Raw genomic sequence first — 15,260 nt, forward strand, 5'->3', positions numbered from 1 at the left:
TAACTAATACAATTCAGGCTTAATTCAGTACGCAATAGGAGCAAGACAAAATTTAGCAGAACAGCTTGGTCGCCAATCTTGTGATACACAACTAGTAACGTATAATGGATGCTATTAAGCTAAGCTAAAGTTATCTTAAGTGATTCAAAGGCATTTCAGTTAATTTAGAAAACTGTGCTGCTCCTTAATCTTCTAATTTGATCCAGCTTATTATTTTTTACAATTTGTCATTATCACGGCAACTTTAATAATTAAGCTTGAACTTTCGATTAGATTTCGAAGGGATCTACAAAGCCAAGGGATCTGGCCAGGGAAGCATCTGTATACCGTGCAGAGCATGTTGGTAGATACAAGCACTGTGTGGTCGGGCATTATCCTGCTGAAAAACTGCATTAGGCAGCCCTTGAAGCTAGGGTGCCACCAGCCACAGTACATTATCCAAGTATTGTTGGGCAGTTCTAGTGCCCTGAATATGGAATAGAGGTGACCTGGAATCATAAGCAATAGCGCTGCCCCAAACCGTTGTTGCGCAGTGAGGCGTTCCACAGTTATTGCCAGATTAGATCTGTCTCCACGTCAACACCACACACGTATGTGGCGACTGTCACTGGATAAATAGAAGCGTGACTCATCTGAGAACACGACGTTTTGCCATTCTGTTAACCACATCGCTCCAGTCTGGCACCATTCTAAACGTTGGCATCTATGCTGTGGGGTCAATGGCAGTCTTCTTAACGGATGCCATGAGTGCAGGCCACATTCAACCAATCGATGGGAAATGGTTCTGGTCGACACGGAAACATCCAGGGTATCTTGCACATGCTGCAGACTTGCATTACAAGTGACTTGTGGGACCGCCACAGCTTGTCGACGGATGCGTTGATCCACGTGTGCTGATGGCACTCTGGCTGCACCTGCACCGCTCATTCCTTCCCCATTTCCTTATTCCAACCATGTTCGCCATAGTCGATGCACCATGCTCGCATCCATGTGGGTTTCAGCTGCAATTTGACGTAAGGACCAACCCGCCCTTCTCAGTCCGATCACCATACCCCTCGTAAAATCGTCTATCTGCTGGTAGTGCCTTCATTGACAGCGGCGCCATTCTCTCCTATTACATGTATCCTCCGGGACAAAAACCAACTTTCTTCAATAATTTGTCTGGCAGAAATAATGACATGAATATTGTCCATTCTGCACGCTCCTTCCCTTATATCTTACTTCATGTGTGTCGGAGAGCTGTGCATTTCACATCATTGGCATAACTCAGTGACGTGTGTCTACTCTAAAATTTGCATAAATTTCTGACCACTCCTTCGTGTTGTTGCATTTTCAATGTCGAGCAATGTATTATGTAGGAACAAAAGAGAATATTCAGAAATTGGTGTCTGTTTTATCTGATCAAAGAAATTCGCCTGTAAATCCTTTCGTTGTGGTGTCACATATTAACGAATTATGCAATTCCTGGACATTGTACAGCCTGCACTTTCGATGTTTAATAGCACAGAAATGCCTTGGGTGGGATTTTAAAAAGAAAATAAAACATGAACCCCTATCCATTAATGCCTTTTGCCGAACCTCTATGTCAAGTGGAAAAACATAATTCTTGTGACAAGAAATAAAAAATTAAAAAAAAAAAAAAAAAAAAAAAAGAACATTTTGAATTTCCTTCTTTGGTCGACTAAAGTTTTTATTTTTATTAAAATGCAGTTTCTGCAGTATTTAGATGGAATTTTACTCTGACCAGTTAAAACTGAAGTGTCTTACTTATGTGTAATTATTCCTTTTGAATGCACATGAGATTTGTTTTGATAACCTTGACGGGAACTTTTGTTTTGTATTGATAACTTGTTTGCAAAAGTTATAGAATGCACTAACATTAATGATGCTCTTATGCCTTGTGCTTCTGTTTTTAAGAACGTTAGCAGTTTGTTAACATTAAATTTTTGTTTATCGCTTCTTTTTCTAATGAATTTTAAAGTTAATTCTCAGGTGTTAATTTTAATAAAATAGGGTATAATAAATGTTCATGAGAACCACTAGTAATGTTTAAAGAATTTAGAATTCTTATTTGTATTTCTATATCATCTAAAGCTTCCTCAAAGCAGCCATATTTTGGAAACCTTTTACAAGTTCTAAATTTAGCAGTTTATTCATATGCACATTAATTAACAGATCATCTTTGCCAAAATGGTTTTTTAGTATATCAGCAGCCTCTGTATAATTGAATTGAATCAATTATACATATAATAATCCATTGATAGCATTTAAAGCTAAACTTCCCAAAAGCGATTTTAAAAACAAAAATTGTCAATTGAGTTGAGACTTTCATTTTGATTATGGAATTACAAAACTGTTTCCAGAATTCATGCCAAGAACAAGGATTACCATAATATTTAGTATTTATTAATTTCAGCAATTTCAAAGTATTCACTTCAGAAGTTTTAATTTTACAGATGCATTTTCCTAATATTTAGTAATCATTAATTTTAGTAATTTTAAAGTATTCACTTCAGAAGTTTTTAATTTCACAGATACATTTTTCTCACTAGAATTTTTAGATTCAACTTCACATGTTTTTTCTTACTTTTTCCTTACTGATATTCCTCTGCGAAATAACTTGTATTTCTAGCTCCTCTTCCATAGTTAAGAGTTTCTTAAATCTCAGAATCATATTATTTCAATAACTGCAATTTTTCAAGTAAAATTTCAAGTAATTCTTCTAATTTTTCATCTGCCAGTTCTTCCTCTTCTAGCAATGCAAATTGTATTTTACTGATCAATTTAGTAGTTAAGCTATACTTCATCATACTCAAATTCTTTGCCTTATACATAGCCTATATTTTAACATTAATTTCTAATCAATTATAATAATCAACAAGTAGTAGATTTTTTATTCAGCATTTCAATTCTGTTCAAAACTGGAAAAATAGAAAATGCCTTCAAATTCCTTCCCATTTAAATCCAAGTTTTGCAGTTTAGAAGAACTCGGTAATTTTCTTTGGCCATTCTTCACCTCCATCAATTATGTGCAGCATTCACACACGTAAAAAAAGTTCTGACTGATTGAGCTGTATCGTTGCATATTCTGTAATATATTGCCATATTTCTGCTACTATATGTTTTTTACATTTTATATAAAAGCCTTCTGCCACTTGGTAGATACATATTACAGCTTACTGGTTTTCTGCAACCTGGCAGTGTCATTAGTGGTAAGACACCTGAGATTTTGGCATGTCAGCTACCGAACGCAACTAAACTTTTGTGTGGTGCACTCTGTAGTAAAAATCTTTGCAATTGGAGGAGATAGGGTTCGTAGCGGTCCTTACAAGTGCTTATAAGTCCTTATATTTGAAAATAAAATATAAAGGCCCTTATAGGTGCTTACGTTTTCTTTAAAGCCTTTATTTTTTATTTATTTATTTATTTATTTATTTATTTTTTGCTTTTAGTGCTTTTTTTTTAATTTTAATGAACGCACATTTTTTCCCCGTACCAAAGCCGAAACTAAATAAACAACTTTTCTTTCTTATATGCAACGTCAGATGGTGAATCATACTCCCGAAAATTGCTTTCCCCCCTTCCTCTGCATTAACGTAACCTATGGTGCGCGCGAGAGTACAGACAGGTGCACGTCGTTCTATTGGCCAAAGAATTGCGAAAACGTCGAAAATTTCAGTACATTCGGTATTCTTTTCCTCCCACCCAAATACTACACACATTTTAATTTCTATCAAGATTTTAATAATTTGCATTCTCGTTCTGCATGGTCAGTTCATATTCATGTTTATTATGATCGTTATGCTTATATTATGAGCATATGTATGAATATTTATAATAGTATAGTTGCAGTAACTGCTGAAGTATAGATAAACTTCCAAAAATGGGTGTGTTTTTACACAGATTAGCTTTCTAAGGAATAATATTCGGAATGGCTTAAATAAAAGGAAAGTAATCGAATAGTCAAAATAATTTCATTTTCTTTGCCAATACATTATACAGTATGGAGGTTGGGAGTTTCTCCGCAAAATCTCTAATATTGAAGCAGCGGACTTTTTTTTGTCATTGTCCAATCTGGATTGAATAGGACTAAAAGTTTTTGCGGTCTACCCAACCCAAGCGAAGATTGATTCTATTCCGGAAATTTAATACAGTCTGTTGAAAATTAGAATCAGAAACACCCCAGATTAGTAAGTCTCTTTCTTTTCCTTTATTTAGTTCATTTTCTCGGAATACCGGCAGGTGTTGATTCCGATTGTGTAATATCACATATGGAAGAATTACGCCGCACGTATTGCGCAATAACGTTTGTGGTATTTTGCATTCATAATTAATTTTGATGTTCAGTCTAAGATTTGTTTATGCACACTTAAAAGAGTTTTACTGTGCTTTCTAAGCAGAATATTTCTCAGTTCCGTTGGTTTTTTTTATATGATGCACATATCGAAATGTCAAAATCATTTATTTAGCCTAAATTTAAATCTAAAGAACAGCTACAGTCTCCCCCACTCCTCTTTTTCCAGTTACTATCCGGAATATTCAGGAATTTGGACTATGCGAGTTAGTTGAGCTTTTGCTGTTAGAGGATGACTGAATGAAGCAATTTCCTGTCTTCTGACTTCCTCTTTATTACTTAAATTACTTTGCTTGGGATATATGTTAAGGGAAAACTGTTATGCAATGAAAATTTAGAAAATGTTCAGAATTTTGATTTAAGTTAAATTATTTAAATATTAATATGAGTGGAAAAATAAATTGTATTTATTATTAGGTGCCAAACGAATACAATTAATATGGCTTATTATTATTTATTTTCTATATTTTCAACTGAAATATCATCATTAAATTTTGTAATATAGTTTAGTTCTGCATAGTTTTTTTTTTCTCTCATTGTAAACTAATTCTGTAAATTGAACTGTCATTTAAAATTTAAAAAAAAAAGTTAATTGTTTTCCATTTCCATGGTTGAGGTAATGCTCATTCTCTTAATAAATATTGCATTGCTCATATTTTAAATTACGTCTAATTTTTCTTTTAAGGTTATGCAGTTGTGTATAATGTAATTAGACAGGTGCTTATTTTTTCCTTAAAATGTGCTTGAAAAGTGCTTATAGGTGCTTATTTTTTTAACTAAAATGTGGCTATGAACCCTGAGGAGACCAAACACATATTGACAGCTAAATATTAAAATTTCAGATTTCAAATAATTTTAATGTGTTGAATGAACTATTAAATAATCTTTGCTTTTACTTTAAAGATAAACAAATTATGAAAGCTTTCCAAAGGGGGCATTATTTGAAAATAGATAATAAGAACCAATTGTCTTCCTTTTCTTTATTAGATTTTTCTTTGCCATACACAAATATTTATATTAAATAATTATAAGCTTCTTTATTCCTTTTAACAACTTTCAGTCACAACACATTGAGGCATTTTCAGTTTTGCTTAAATTTGTGACCCTTAAGAAAAATTACTGGAAACTGTCTTCATTAGAATGGTCATCCCTCAATCTGATTCTTTTTTTTTGACTTATTAATTTTCAAATCCTTTGAGGCATATCCAGTTTTGCTTAAATTTGTGACCTTAAGAAAAATTACTGGAAACTGTCTTCATTAGGAATGCTCATCCCTCAATCTGATTCTTTTTTTTTTTTTTTTTTTTTTTTGACTTAATAATTTTCAACAATGAAAAAACAAGACTGTTTACATATAGATATATTCCCAAATAGAAATGATCATTGTTGCAAAAATTTGTAATGAAGGTATCTATTGAGAATTGTGAAAAAAAAAGTTAATCAAATCTTTATCTTAAATATTTGAAATTCAGTATTGAAGAGTTATGTCAGTGTTAATTAATTATCTCCATTTGTAGATTTTCTGGGGCATTTATTCATGTTTATTTTTAATCATACCAAAAGCAATGTAAAATTGGACTCCAAATCATTAAAATCTTAAATCTTGCAACACAATAATGCTAATTAATTTATGAAAATGTATTATGCATGCCTCATGGAATTGCTTCGGGGAATGCCAATGTAAGACCTCTGCCTTAAGAGACTGGACAAAGAGAAAAACATAATAAGATTGCTGTGGATTTAGGTGTTTGCTGAAGTCTTATGATTTGTGAATAACCCCTCCCTTCTTCCATAAAACTCAATATTTTGAATAACTTGTCAAGATTATGTCAAGATTATTGTCCACATTATGTCAAGTTTTTGGAAGTGTACTGTAATGGTAACCACTTTATGTACTAGTATGGTCAATGGAAAAAAATAGATATTTAACTAACTTCATTATTGCAAAACTAAGATAAACAGTTTGTGTAGTAGTGTGATGAATAGAAAATCACAGACATTCAGCTGCCTTAATTCTTGCAAAACTAAATGACGGTAAACAGTGGGATGAATACAAAAACCTTTCAGCATTATAGTTCAATATTATTTATATATATATATAGGAAACTAATAGTAAAGTTAAATAAAATTGAAATTAAATAATTCTCTAGTGCCATTGCTGTGAGGAATGAAATTTGAATTTAACAAATATTCTATCATTCATATAAAGCTAATTTATATTTTAAATTATGAAAATTCAATTGTGTACGAGTAAAATATTAATCATTGCTGCGAACTAATTTGTAATATCATTCAAATTCAGAAAGCATATGTAAATTAAGTGCAAGTATCTAAAAACATGAAAAAATATTTAATAATCCAAAAAATTAATAGTAAAAATTTGAAAGAATTTTTTAAGACTAAATTTATTTGCATAAAGTGAATAATTGTTGAGTAGGCAGGAGACAGATCTTTTTAAGAGGAAGTGGCCTCCAAACCTAACTTTTCAATTACTCAATTCATGTTTCGTCATCCATATAGGCATGGGTAAAGAATTATTCAAAACCAAATGTAGTGAATTGCTTAAATAAGAAATTTAATTCTAAAAGAATTTTGAGAAATTTAGTAAGCAAATCAACTAGAAAACAAATTTATTACAGTCAAAAGTCGTTAATTCGGACACCCATAATTCGGAATGATCTATAATCCGGACTTCAAAACTAAAAACTTTCTGCGCATGCGCCGCGTTGACACATGCGCAGAGGCGTTCACGCGTGCGCGTAAGACCTCTTACGACTGCGCATATGAGTGTGCGCAAGTGCAGAATACGTTTTAGCGTGCGCATTTTATGTATAATGGACGTATAAGCTAAAATTATCTAATTATCTATTTCAGTTAATGTTGATGATTGCGTTGTTCCTTAATTTTCGAATTGCATCCGGCTTATTATTTTTTGCAGACTGTAAGAGCAATTTTATAAAGGTAAGCTTAAACTTTCGATTATATCAAATAGAATTTCCGATATATATTTGTTAATATGTAAAGGATCTAAAGCGAAAGTATGTTTTGAAATCCGAAATCTGTTTATCAATTTCACGCTGCTCGGCGGCGGGCGCGTAATGAATTGGAAGTTGATTTGTCAGCACTATCCTTATCTTCAGCGCAGATGTTTTTATTTTATTTGGCTTATAATTCCTTACCAAATGTAGTATTTCATCTCGATATGTCTTTGATATGATTTAAAACAAGTTCCTCGTCATTATAATTCGCTTCCGATAGCGAAGAAACGTGACAGAGGTTATTGAAAACAAAAAAATTTCGATTGACAAATTAGTCGGTGTTCTTGACACAGCAATTATAGGACTTGAACGGCGGAACTTTGTAACTGAACAAGAAATTATGTCTGTTTAATAGAATTAAAGAGAAAGTATTATCACATGAAACGAAGCAAAACTTAAACAACTTACATTGAAAGAAATGTTTAATAAAGTAAACAAATAAATATTAAGCTTTTTCTTTTTGCAAATTTTGATACCGTTTAGATCATAATTGTTCTTTATTTCATAAATTACGGTTTCATATTTTTAATTTTAGAATTTCTGCATGCCATCTTACGAGATTTAAACTGATTATCTATAATCCGGAAAAATCGATAATCCGGAATCGCCGAAGTCCCGACGAGTCCGGATTAACGACTTTTGACTGTAATTAAAAGTACATTGCTAAAGTAATTAAGAGTATAAATCCAAAGTAATTTAGAAACCCTTGCCTGTACTGGTACTTCCTCAACAGGAATTATGCATGTAAACCAAAATAAACTAAATAAATACAATCTATAAAAATAATACAAAAAAGGCAAGTAAATAGTGAGTTTTAATTTAACTTACCTTGTAACTATTAATTTTTGCAAGCAAGAGAGTGGAGTAGCATTTGCTAAACAAAGTGAGATTGAGCAGTTTATTTCTGCTAACTGTGTAAATAGAGGGCACTTATACTATGTAAAGTTGAGTGAGTTGCTATTGTAAAAACATAGCTGCAAACTCTAAAGTAATGTAAAATGCTTGTTCTGCGCGATAGGATTGTAAAAATGTAAGTGAAAAGTGATGTTAATGTTCCCGTAAATGTTTCCAAATTTTGAAAGAAAGTTCGAAAATTTTTTTGAAATGAAGTTTGAAAAAGAATCTAATGTAATTTAATTAAAAGTTCGAAAAAAATTTTTAAAAATTTCATTGAAAAATTGATTTTTTTATAACAATTTTATTAGAAGAAATTCTTTGAATTTAAGTAAATTTGTTAAAACTAAAGTTCAACAATAGTTAATCGAAACTTGATACTTGCCAAAGGTAAGGAAAATTTAAAAAAGATCAAAATCTTCACTCAGTTCAGGTTATAATTGGAACTTTTGAGAAGAGCTGGCCCTTCATTAATAAAAAGGAAAAAATCCAGTTTTGATTCAGAGAAATATACATATTTACAAGAATTAATCCATTAACTCAATATTCCCCAATACCCTTCAGTTAAGGTTTAAGGTAATGTTATCATACCGTAAAGAGTAAAAAAATGAAATAAAAAAGTTAATGCTTGCCTTTTTAATATAGAAATTAATAAATTGCATTGGGACCTGGTTATTTACTTGAACAGTAATTATTTCTTCATTGAAATCTTCTATTTCAGTATGTATATTTTTTATTCTAATTATTTAATTCTTTATATTTTTTATTCTATTATTATTATTATTTCTAAAAAAAGTAAAATTTTACGTATTACTTTTTTAGAAATATTAGAGTTCCAATTTATTAGTTTGATAGTCTCAAATCGAAAATCCCTCTTTTTATCATATAATTTAATTTTGCTGTGTTTAATTATTAGCAGGTCAAGGTATTCAATATTAATTTCATTCGTATTAGTTCTATTAAGTGTTAAACTATCTAGGTAAATTTTGAATTGTCAATAGCTGAATCATTGTTGAAAGGTATAATATCACCAGTTTATCTAAAAGTATTTGCAAATAACTTTAATTCATTATTTTTCTAACCTAGTTGGAATTTATATTCATTAGCAAAAAGAAATAGATTACATATTTGTGTAATACTGTTTGCTCCCACTGGAATTCTTTTTCAATAATAAGATCACCAGCTGAAAGGTCTTATTATTGAAATTAATGTAGTTATTAAATAATGCACAATGCAAGTATGTTTTCCATCTGTCAATTCAGAGAGTACTTTTAAATTTATTGAGAACTGAATTGTTATTATAAATAATCCAACAATATTTTTGCTGCTTGTTAACTAGTTGATGAATTAAAATGCAGATTTTCTTAAGAGTAATTGCAAAGATGTAATCTATATTCTTTTTATAATTATTTGTACCATTTATGAAATTTATGAAATTTATTTTGATGCTGAAATTATTTCCGGCTTTGTCAGTTTTGGTAATTCTGAATTTTTGTTTCAAATCTTGCATTAGAGGACTGAGAAAATTCAATGGTAAATTGCTGTTAAATTCAATCCTTTGAATTCTTTGCTTCATTTCTTCAAGCACTTGAACTTTTCAAGCCAAGAATTGGAATATTTAAGTTGTAACTAGTTTTTACTATGAACTCGTCGAGATTTTTTTCGAAACTTCCAAAACTGTGATTTTTGCCAGTTTTCAGTACTGGTCTAAATTTTGTGCCTTTTTACATTAAATTTCTTAAATGCTGGTTTTGAACTATTGTTAAATTCCCAGTAATAATATGTTTATGAAACTGGTCTACGTAGTCTTTATATTGAGGTTCTTTGCAGCATCAATGGGTAGTAGAAGCTAGATCATGGTGGTTAATTAGCAATTTGCTAAGAGGTTTTTAATACTTGAAAGCTTATTGTACTAGTTAGTTTTAGATACTTACAGAATGGTTTTAACTTTCAAATTTACCATTTTAGGTAAACAGTTCTAATTTAATTAAAAAAATTCTCTTTATTAAATCTAAAAATTGGATTTCTTAAGTGGTTCTAAATCCACACTAATATTATTGCAATACATGTCGTATTAAACTTTCCATTTTTAGTCATTGTACTTGTTATTGGTAGAGAATTTAAATTTGTGAAAATCTAAAATGAGGTCTTTAATTATATTTTGTCTTGTAAATTGCAGCTTAACGAAATTTATAAGTTTCATTAAGAATTTGTGCATACAAGTATGCAACCATGTAATGAAATTTTCAGTTAAAAAGAAGTTATTAATATTGTCATTTAACTTTGCAGTATCTATTAGTAAATAATTTATTTTGATGTTTATTACTTGCCCTAGTTCCTCGTAATGTTTTTTTGTTGAATAATTTAAAATGGCTGTAAGTTGGAACTTCAGAATTTAATTGATTGTGTTGGTTGAATGTATTTAGTACATATGTGTAAAGTGTTTTGAATTTAAGCATGTATAGTGACTCTTGAAATAATCTTTCTTTGTATTTAGGAACAGTGTCCAAAATTTGAATAATAATCTTGCTGAAATCATGTATTTAAAAACTTTCTAATTCCGCTGTAATACGTGATAAAACTAGCAGTGCTTTCTGAATTTGAATGATATTGCAAATTAGTCCACAGCAATAATTAATCCTTTATTTGTGTACAATTGAATTTTCATAATTTAAATTAGCTTTATATGAATGATAGAATATTTGTTATAGATATATATGTATATATTATTTTTATGCTTTTAAAATTTAGCTCTTGCTGTTAATATAAGTAATCTTTATTTTCTTAATTCCAAGCTGTTATCTTTTTCCAAATAAATTTTGCTTTTGTAATTGTATTTCCTCATAATCACAAAAATTAATTTATTTGTGTAAACATTGTGTGTTAATACAAATTATTCTGAAATTACTTTGTAAACAAAAAAAAGGGCTAATTTTATTTTTTTTATCTTTGCCCAAGGGTGATGGAGAAGAGGAAGTCATTGCATGTGCGTGGGATGGGCAGACATATATGGTAAATCAGCAGCGCCAGTCTGTTAGGTTTCAGTTTGATGAACCTGTCAGTGCTTTCAATTCTGGTAATTCTTTTTAAAACTAAAACTTGTATTGCTTATATTATATACACTACAACAGTCAGGGAATATATTAAAAAAATTATATGGTATGATTCTGGTTAGTATACTCTAAGCATCATTACACCATTGTTAATGGTAGCAGTTAGTCATAAATTTAAATGGTTAGCCAAAACTAGGTATGTGTTGCAGTGTAGTATTGTGATTTATATTAAGATCTGAGGTTTTAATGTAATTTTGCGTAAATAATATATCCATCTGTAAAGGTTCATTGCAACTTTTGTATATCTTGTAATTATATAATCAATGTGTAGTGACATATTCAATGTGAAATTACTTAACATTATTGTAAAGAATATCTATGAAATGTTTCATTCGGCCAACTTCTAGTGCAGGCTGACTGTGTATCCAGTAATGCAGTGTAGCAATGCCTGTAAAATCAGGGACGAAGTTCTGGTGCTCCGTTTACTTTTCCCTGTCTCTGTAAATGAAATCGATTATAAATTTAACCTTAGGATGCTGAAAATCACTTGAAAGTTTCTGGCCGGCATATGCTTATGATAGTTTAAGAATTCTATTCCTGAAGACTCTGAATTCAAGAATTTTATTCCTGAAGGCTGTTTGTGAAATGAAATGTTCATAAATCGAAACAATTTGCACCTTAGGAAAAAGCGTAAAATGGACTCAATAGTTTGTTGACCACAGATAATTGCTTATTGTGAGCTTTTATTTAGTTCTCTCATGGTGTTTTACTATGAGTTGGATTCTGTCGATTTTTAACCGAGTTTTTGATAAGTGCTGAGTTAAAATTTTTTACATCCACTGTTGGTTAATTCGATTTAGATTTGTTTCTATTTTAATGTTTAAACGATTTTTTGCATATCATTTAATGAACAAACTAAGAATATCAGAATTTTACTGTTTGCGCCGTCAAATAGAGTAGAAAAAAATTCTTTTCGATGACACTTATATGAAAATTGTAACTTAATTTCTGAATTTTCGGCAAACTTTTGAAAATTGCTCGATTTTTTTTAAAAGACTATTTGACGTTTATGATTTAAAAATTTTGGCATCTAAAAATTCACCGAATGTAGAGTTTATAGATTTCCACAACTTATAAAACAAATTCTTTTACTCTCTTGTAAAACAAGACTGATAAAAAGTATTAATTGAGCAATTTTCGCTGTCTGAAGAAGACAAGAAAGCATTTCTGCTGGAAGAATTGCTTTGGAGTTTGCCATCTTGGCACATTTAATGACAAAGTTTGCCATCTTAGTGCACTTAATGATTAATTAGCAATATTCATTTTTTCAGTTCGGCTTCAAGTAAAATGCTTTTTATAACATCGTTACTACATCCAATTTCCAAAACTTCATAGCTTTTTTTTTTTTTATAATTTATTGCTTGTGTTTTAATAATGACTACAAACTTCATCATTGTTAATGTAATTGAGAATAAAAAACAGAAAATGAAACACAGTTAAGCAAATACTTTTATACAATAACTTTTTATTTAAAATTGATGTGTTAGTTAATGCATTGAAAGGATAATAAATAGCTTATCATATATCTATCATTATCTATTAATAGGAATAATAGATTAAATAGGTTTATTTACAGATAACATCTATAATTTTATATCATGAATAATAAAAGCTTGGATTACCCATAATAAATTAAAGATAATTACCTAAATATTTGACAATGCAAGTAAATAAATAGATTTTCTTCTTTAGGTGCCATACGATTTCATTATCAAATAAAGTAGAAAAAAATCTTTTCAATGAAACTTTTATGACTTGAAACTTCATTTCGGCGCTTTTGGAGAATTTTTGAAAACCGCTCGATATTTTTTTTAGAATATTTCATGTGTATAATTTTAAAATTTTGACATCTAAAAATGTATTGTATATAAAGTTTCAAAATTTTCATAGATTTTAAAACACACTTTTTGTATTTTTTTAAAACAAGAATGATAAAGAAATATTAATTGAATGATTTTCTACTTTTTTTACTTCCTTGTATCAAGTAAAAAGGAAGTATTGTAATCGCGAAAAGTTTCAGGCAACATATTTCAACGAAAATATCCATTTTGACCGCTATCGAATGCAATTTAACGATGTCTTTGCGTGATATCTGTACATAAGGACAGAATAAAAGACTCTTTTCCTCCAAAAAAATTATAAAACTGCTTTAAAATTAATTCTGAAGAGAATTTTTCATGGTGTCTGTACGAATGTATGTACGTATGTTACGAAGCGAATAACGATACTAATGCGTAGTTCGAAAGGCTAGTAATAACTTGACTATTCTTGTTCGAACGCTAATTTTGTTTCGACGAATATGCATCAGTGGTAAATTTGATCTTGATTTGGATACAAAATATTCATGACGATATCTTTCATTTATATTTAATGAAAACACCAAAATATATCACAGCAATACACATACATCGCAATGGCGAACCACAGTTACATAATGTAAAAAAAAACAGAATTCTTTTGGCGCAACAGCGCCCTCTATACTATGAAAAGTTCTAACACACCCCACCTGTGCTCTTTTAAGAGCACATTAAATTTACATATGAATAATATATTTAGATATAATCAAAATCAATATGCACGAATTAATACTGAAAACTACATTGCAAATTAAATACAATACATGAAAGAAACATATATATATAACTTTAAATTTCAAAAGGATAGATTAATTGGACGGGTCTTCGATAAAGTCCTTGAGAAGTACGAATCAAACATGAACGCACATACCCATCCCTACCTTTATAAACTTCTTCTATAATTCCAATAGGCCATAAAAACTTTGATTTCGTCGACCCCTCTAGCAATACAACCTCACCCTTTTTAAGATTCCTTTCAGGAGATGGATTTAGAAAAGTATGCGCAGACCGTAATTCGAGGAGATAATTCTCCTTCCACTTTTTCCAAATTTGTTTCAAAAGATTAGTTTGATACAGTTTTCTCCTAGTCAAAGTCTGCCTGTTCAATGGTTCATTCCTGAAAAGGTCGGCAAAATGTACAGGATAAGAAATATTTTCTTGCCCTGGAAACAAGAAATGGGCAGGTGTAAGAGCTTCTGGCTCTTTTATTTCATTATGGACATAAGTAAGAGGTCTATGATTTAAAGCTAACTCAATTTCTGATAGAATAGTCATCATTTCCTCAAAGTTAAGAAGAGCCCTTCCGAGAACCTTTCTCAAAGGATCTTTGATACTTTTCATAAGCCTTTCATAAAAACCACCCCACCAAGGCGCGTGAGGCGCAATATATTGCCAAGTTATGCCGTTTATTGAAATGAAATCTTTCAATTTTGAATCTGTTATAATTTTTGCTAATTCTTTAAGAATTTCATTAGTGGCTCTAAAGCTCTTAGCATTGTCGGAAATGATAACTTTACAATTTCCTCTCCTAGCTAAAAATCTCCTTAATGACAAAATAAAATTTTTTGTTGACATATTTGTGATTAATTCTATGTGCACAGCTCTAGTAACACTGCATGTAAATAATGTTATGTAAGCCTTTTGAGGCGTATCCTTTCCTGATTTTATTAAAACTGGGCCAGTGAAATCTATGCCAGTTACAGTAAAAGGAGGGTTTTCAGTAATTCTACATTTAGGTAGTTGACTAGTTATTTGTTTAGCTGGTTTCAACTTATACTTTCGACAAATTAGGCAGTTACCTAATACTCTTTTTATAATTTGTCTACCTCGTGGAATCCAAAATCTCGACCTAATTTTGGCTAGCGTAAATGTAACTCCACCATGAAAAATTTTATTATGTTCTCGAATAATAATTAACTCTGTAAATTTAGACTGCTTAGGAAGAAGTATAGGATGAGCTTCATCCTTTGTAAACGCTCCTTGTTCTAACCTTCCTTTTATGCGC

At 30.4% G+C, this 15,260-nt stretch overlaps 1 protein-coding gene across 1 annotated transcript in view; it reads left to right on the top strand.

The window, feature by feature from the left end:
• LOC118190614 (KICSTOR complex protein ITFG2-like) overlaps nt 1-15,260 on the top strand; it is an 84,023-nt gene that overhangs the window by 53,122 nt on the left and 15,641 nt on the right. The window contains exon 11 of the mRNA XM_085819955.1: nt 11,245-11,362. Within this exon, the coding sequence (XP_085676081.1) occupies nt 11,245-11,362 (118 nt within the window). The remainder of the gene's footprint in view (nt 1-11,244; nt 11,363-15,260) is intronic.

This window comes from Stegodyphus dumicola, chromosome 7 (assembly GCF_044657685.1).
Source record: "Stegodyphus dumicola isolate Sdum_Otavi_A_Nest chromosome 7, ASM4465768v1".
Taxonomy (NCBI): domain Eukaryota; kingdom Metazoa; phylum Arthropoda; class Arachnida; order Araneae; family Eresidae; genus Stegodyphus; species Stegodyphus dumicola.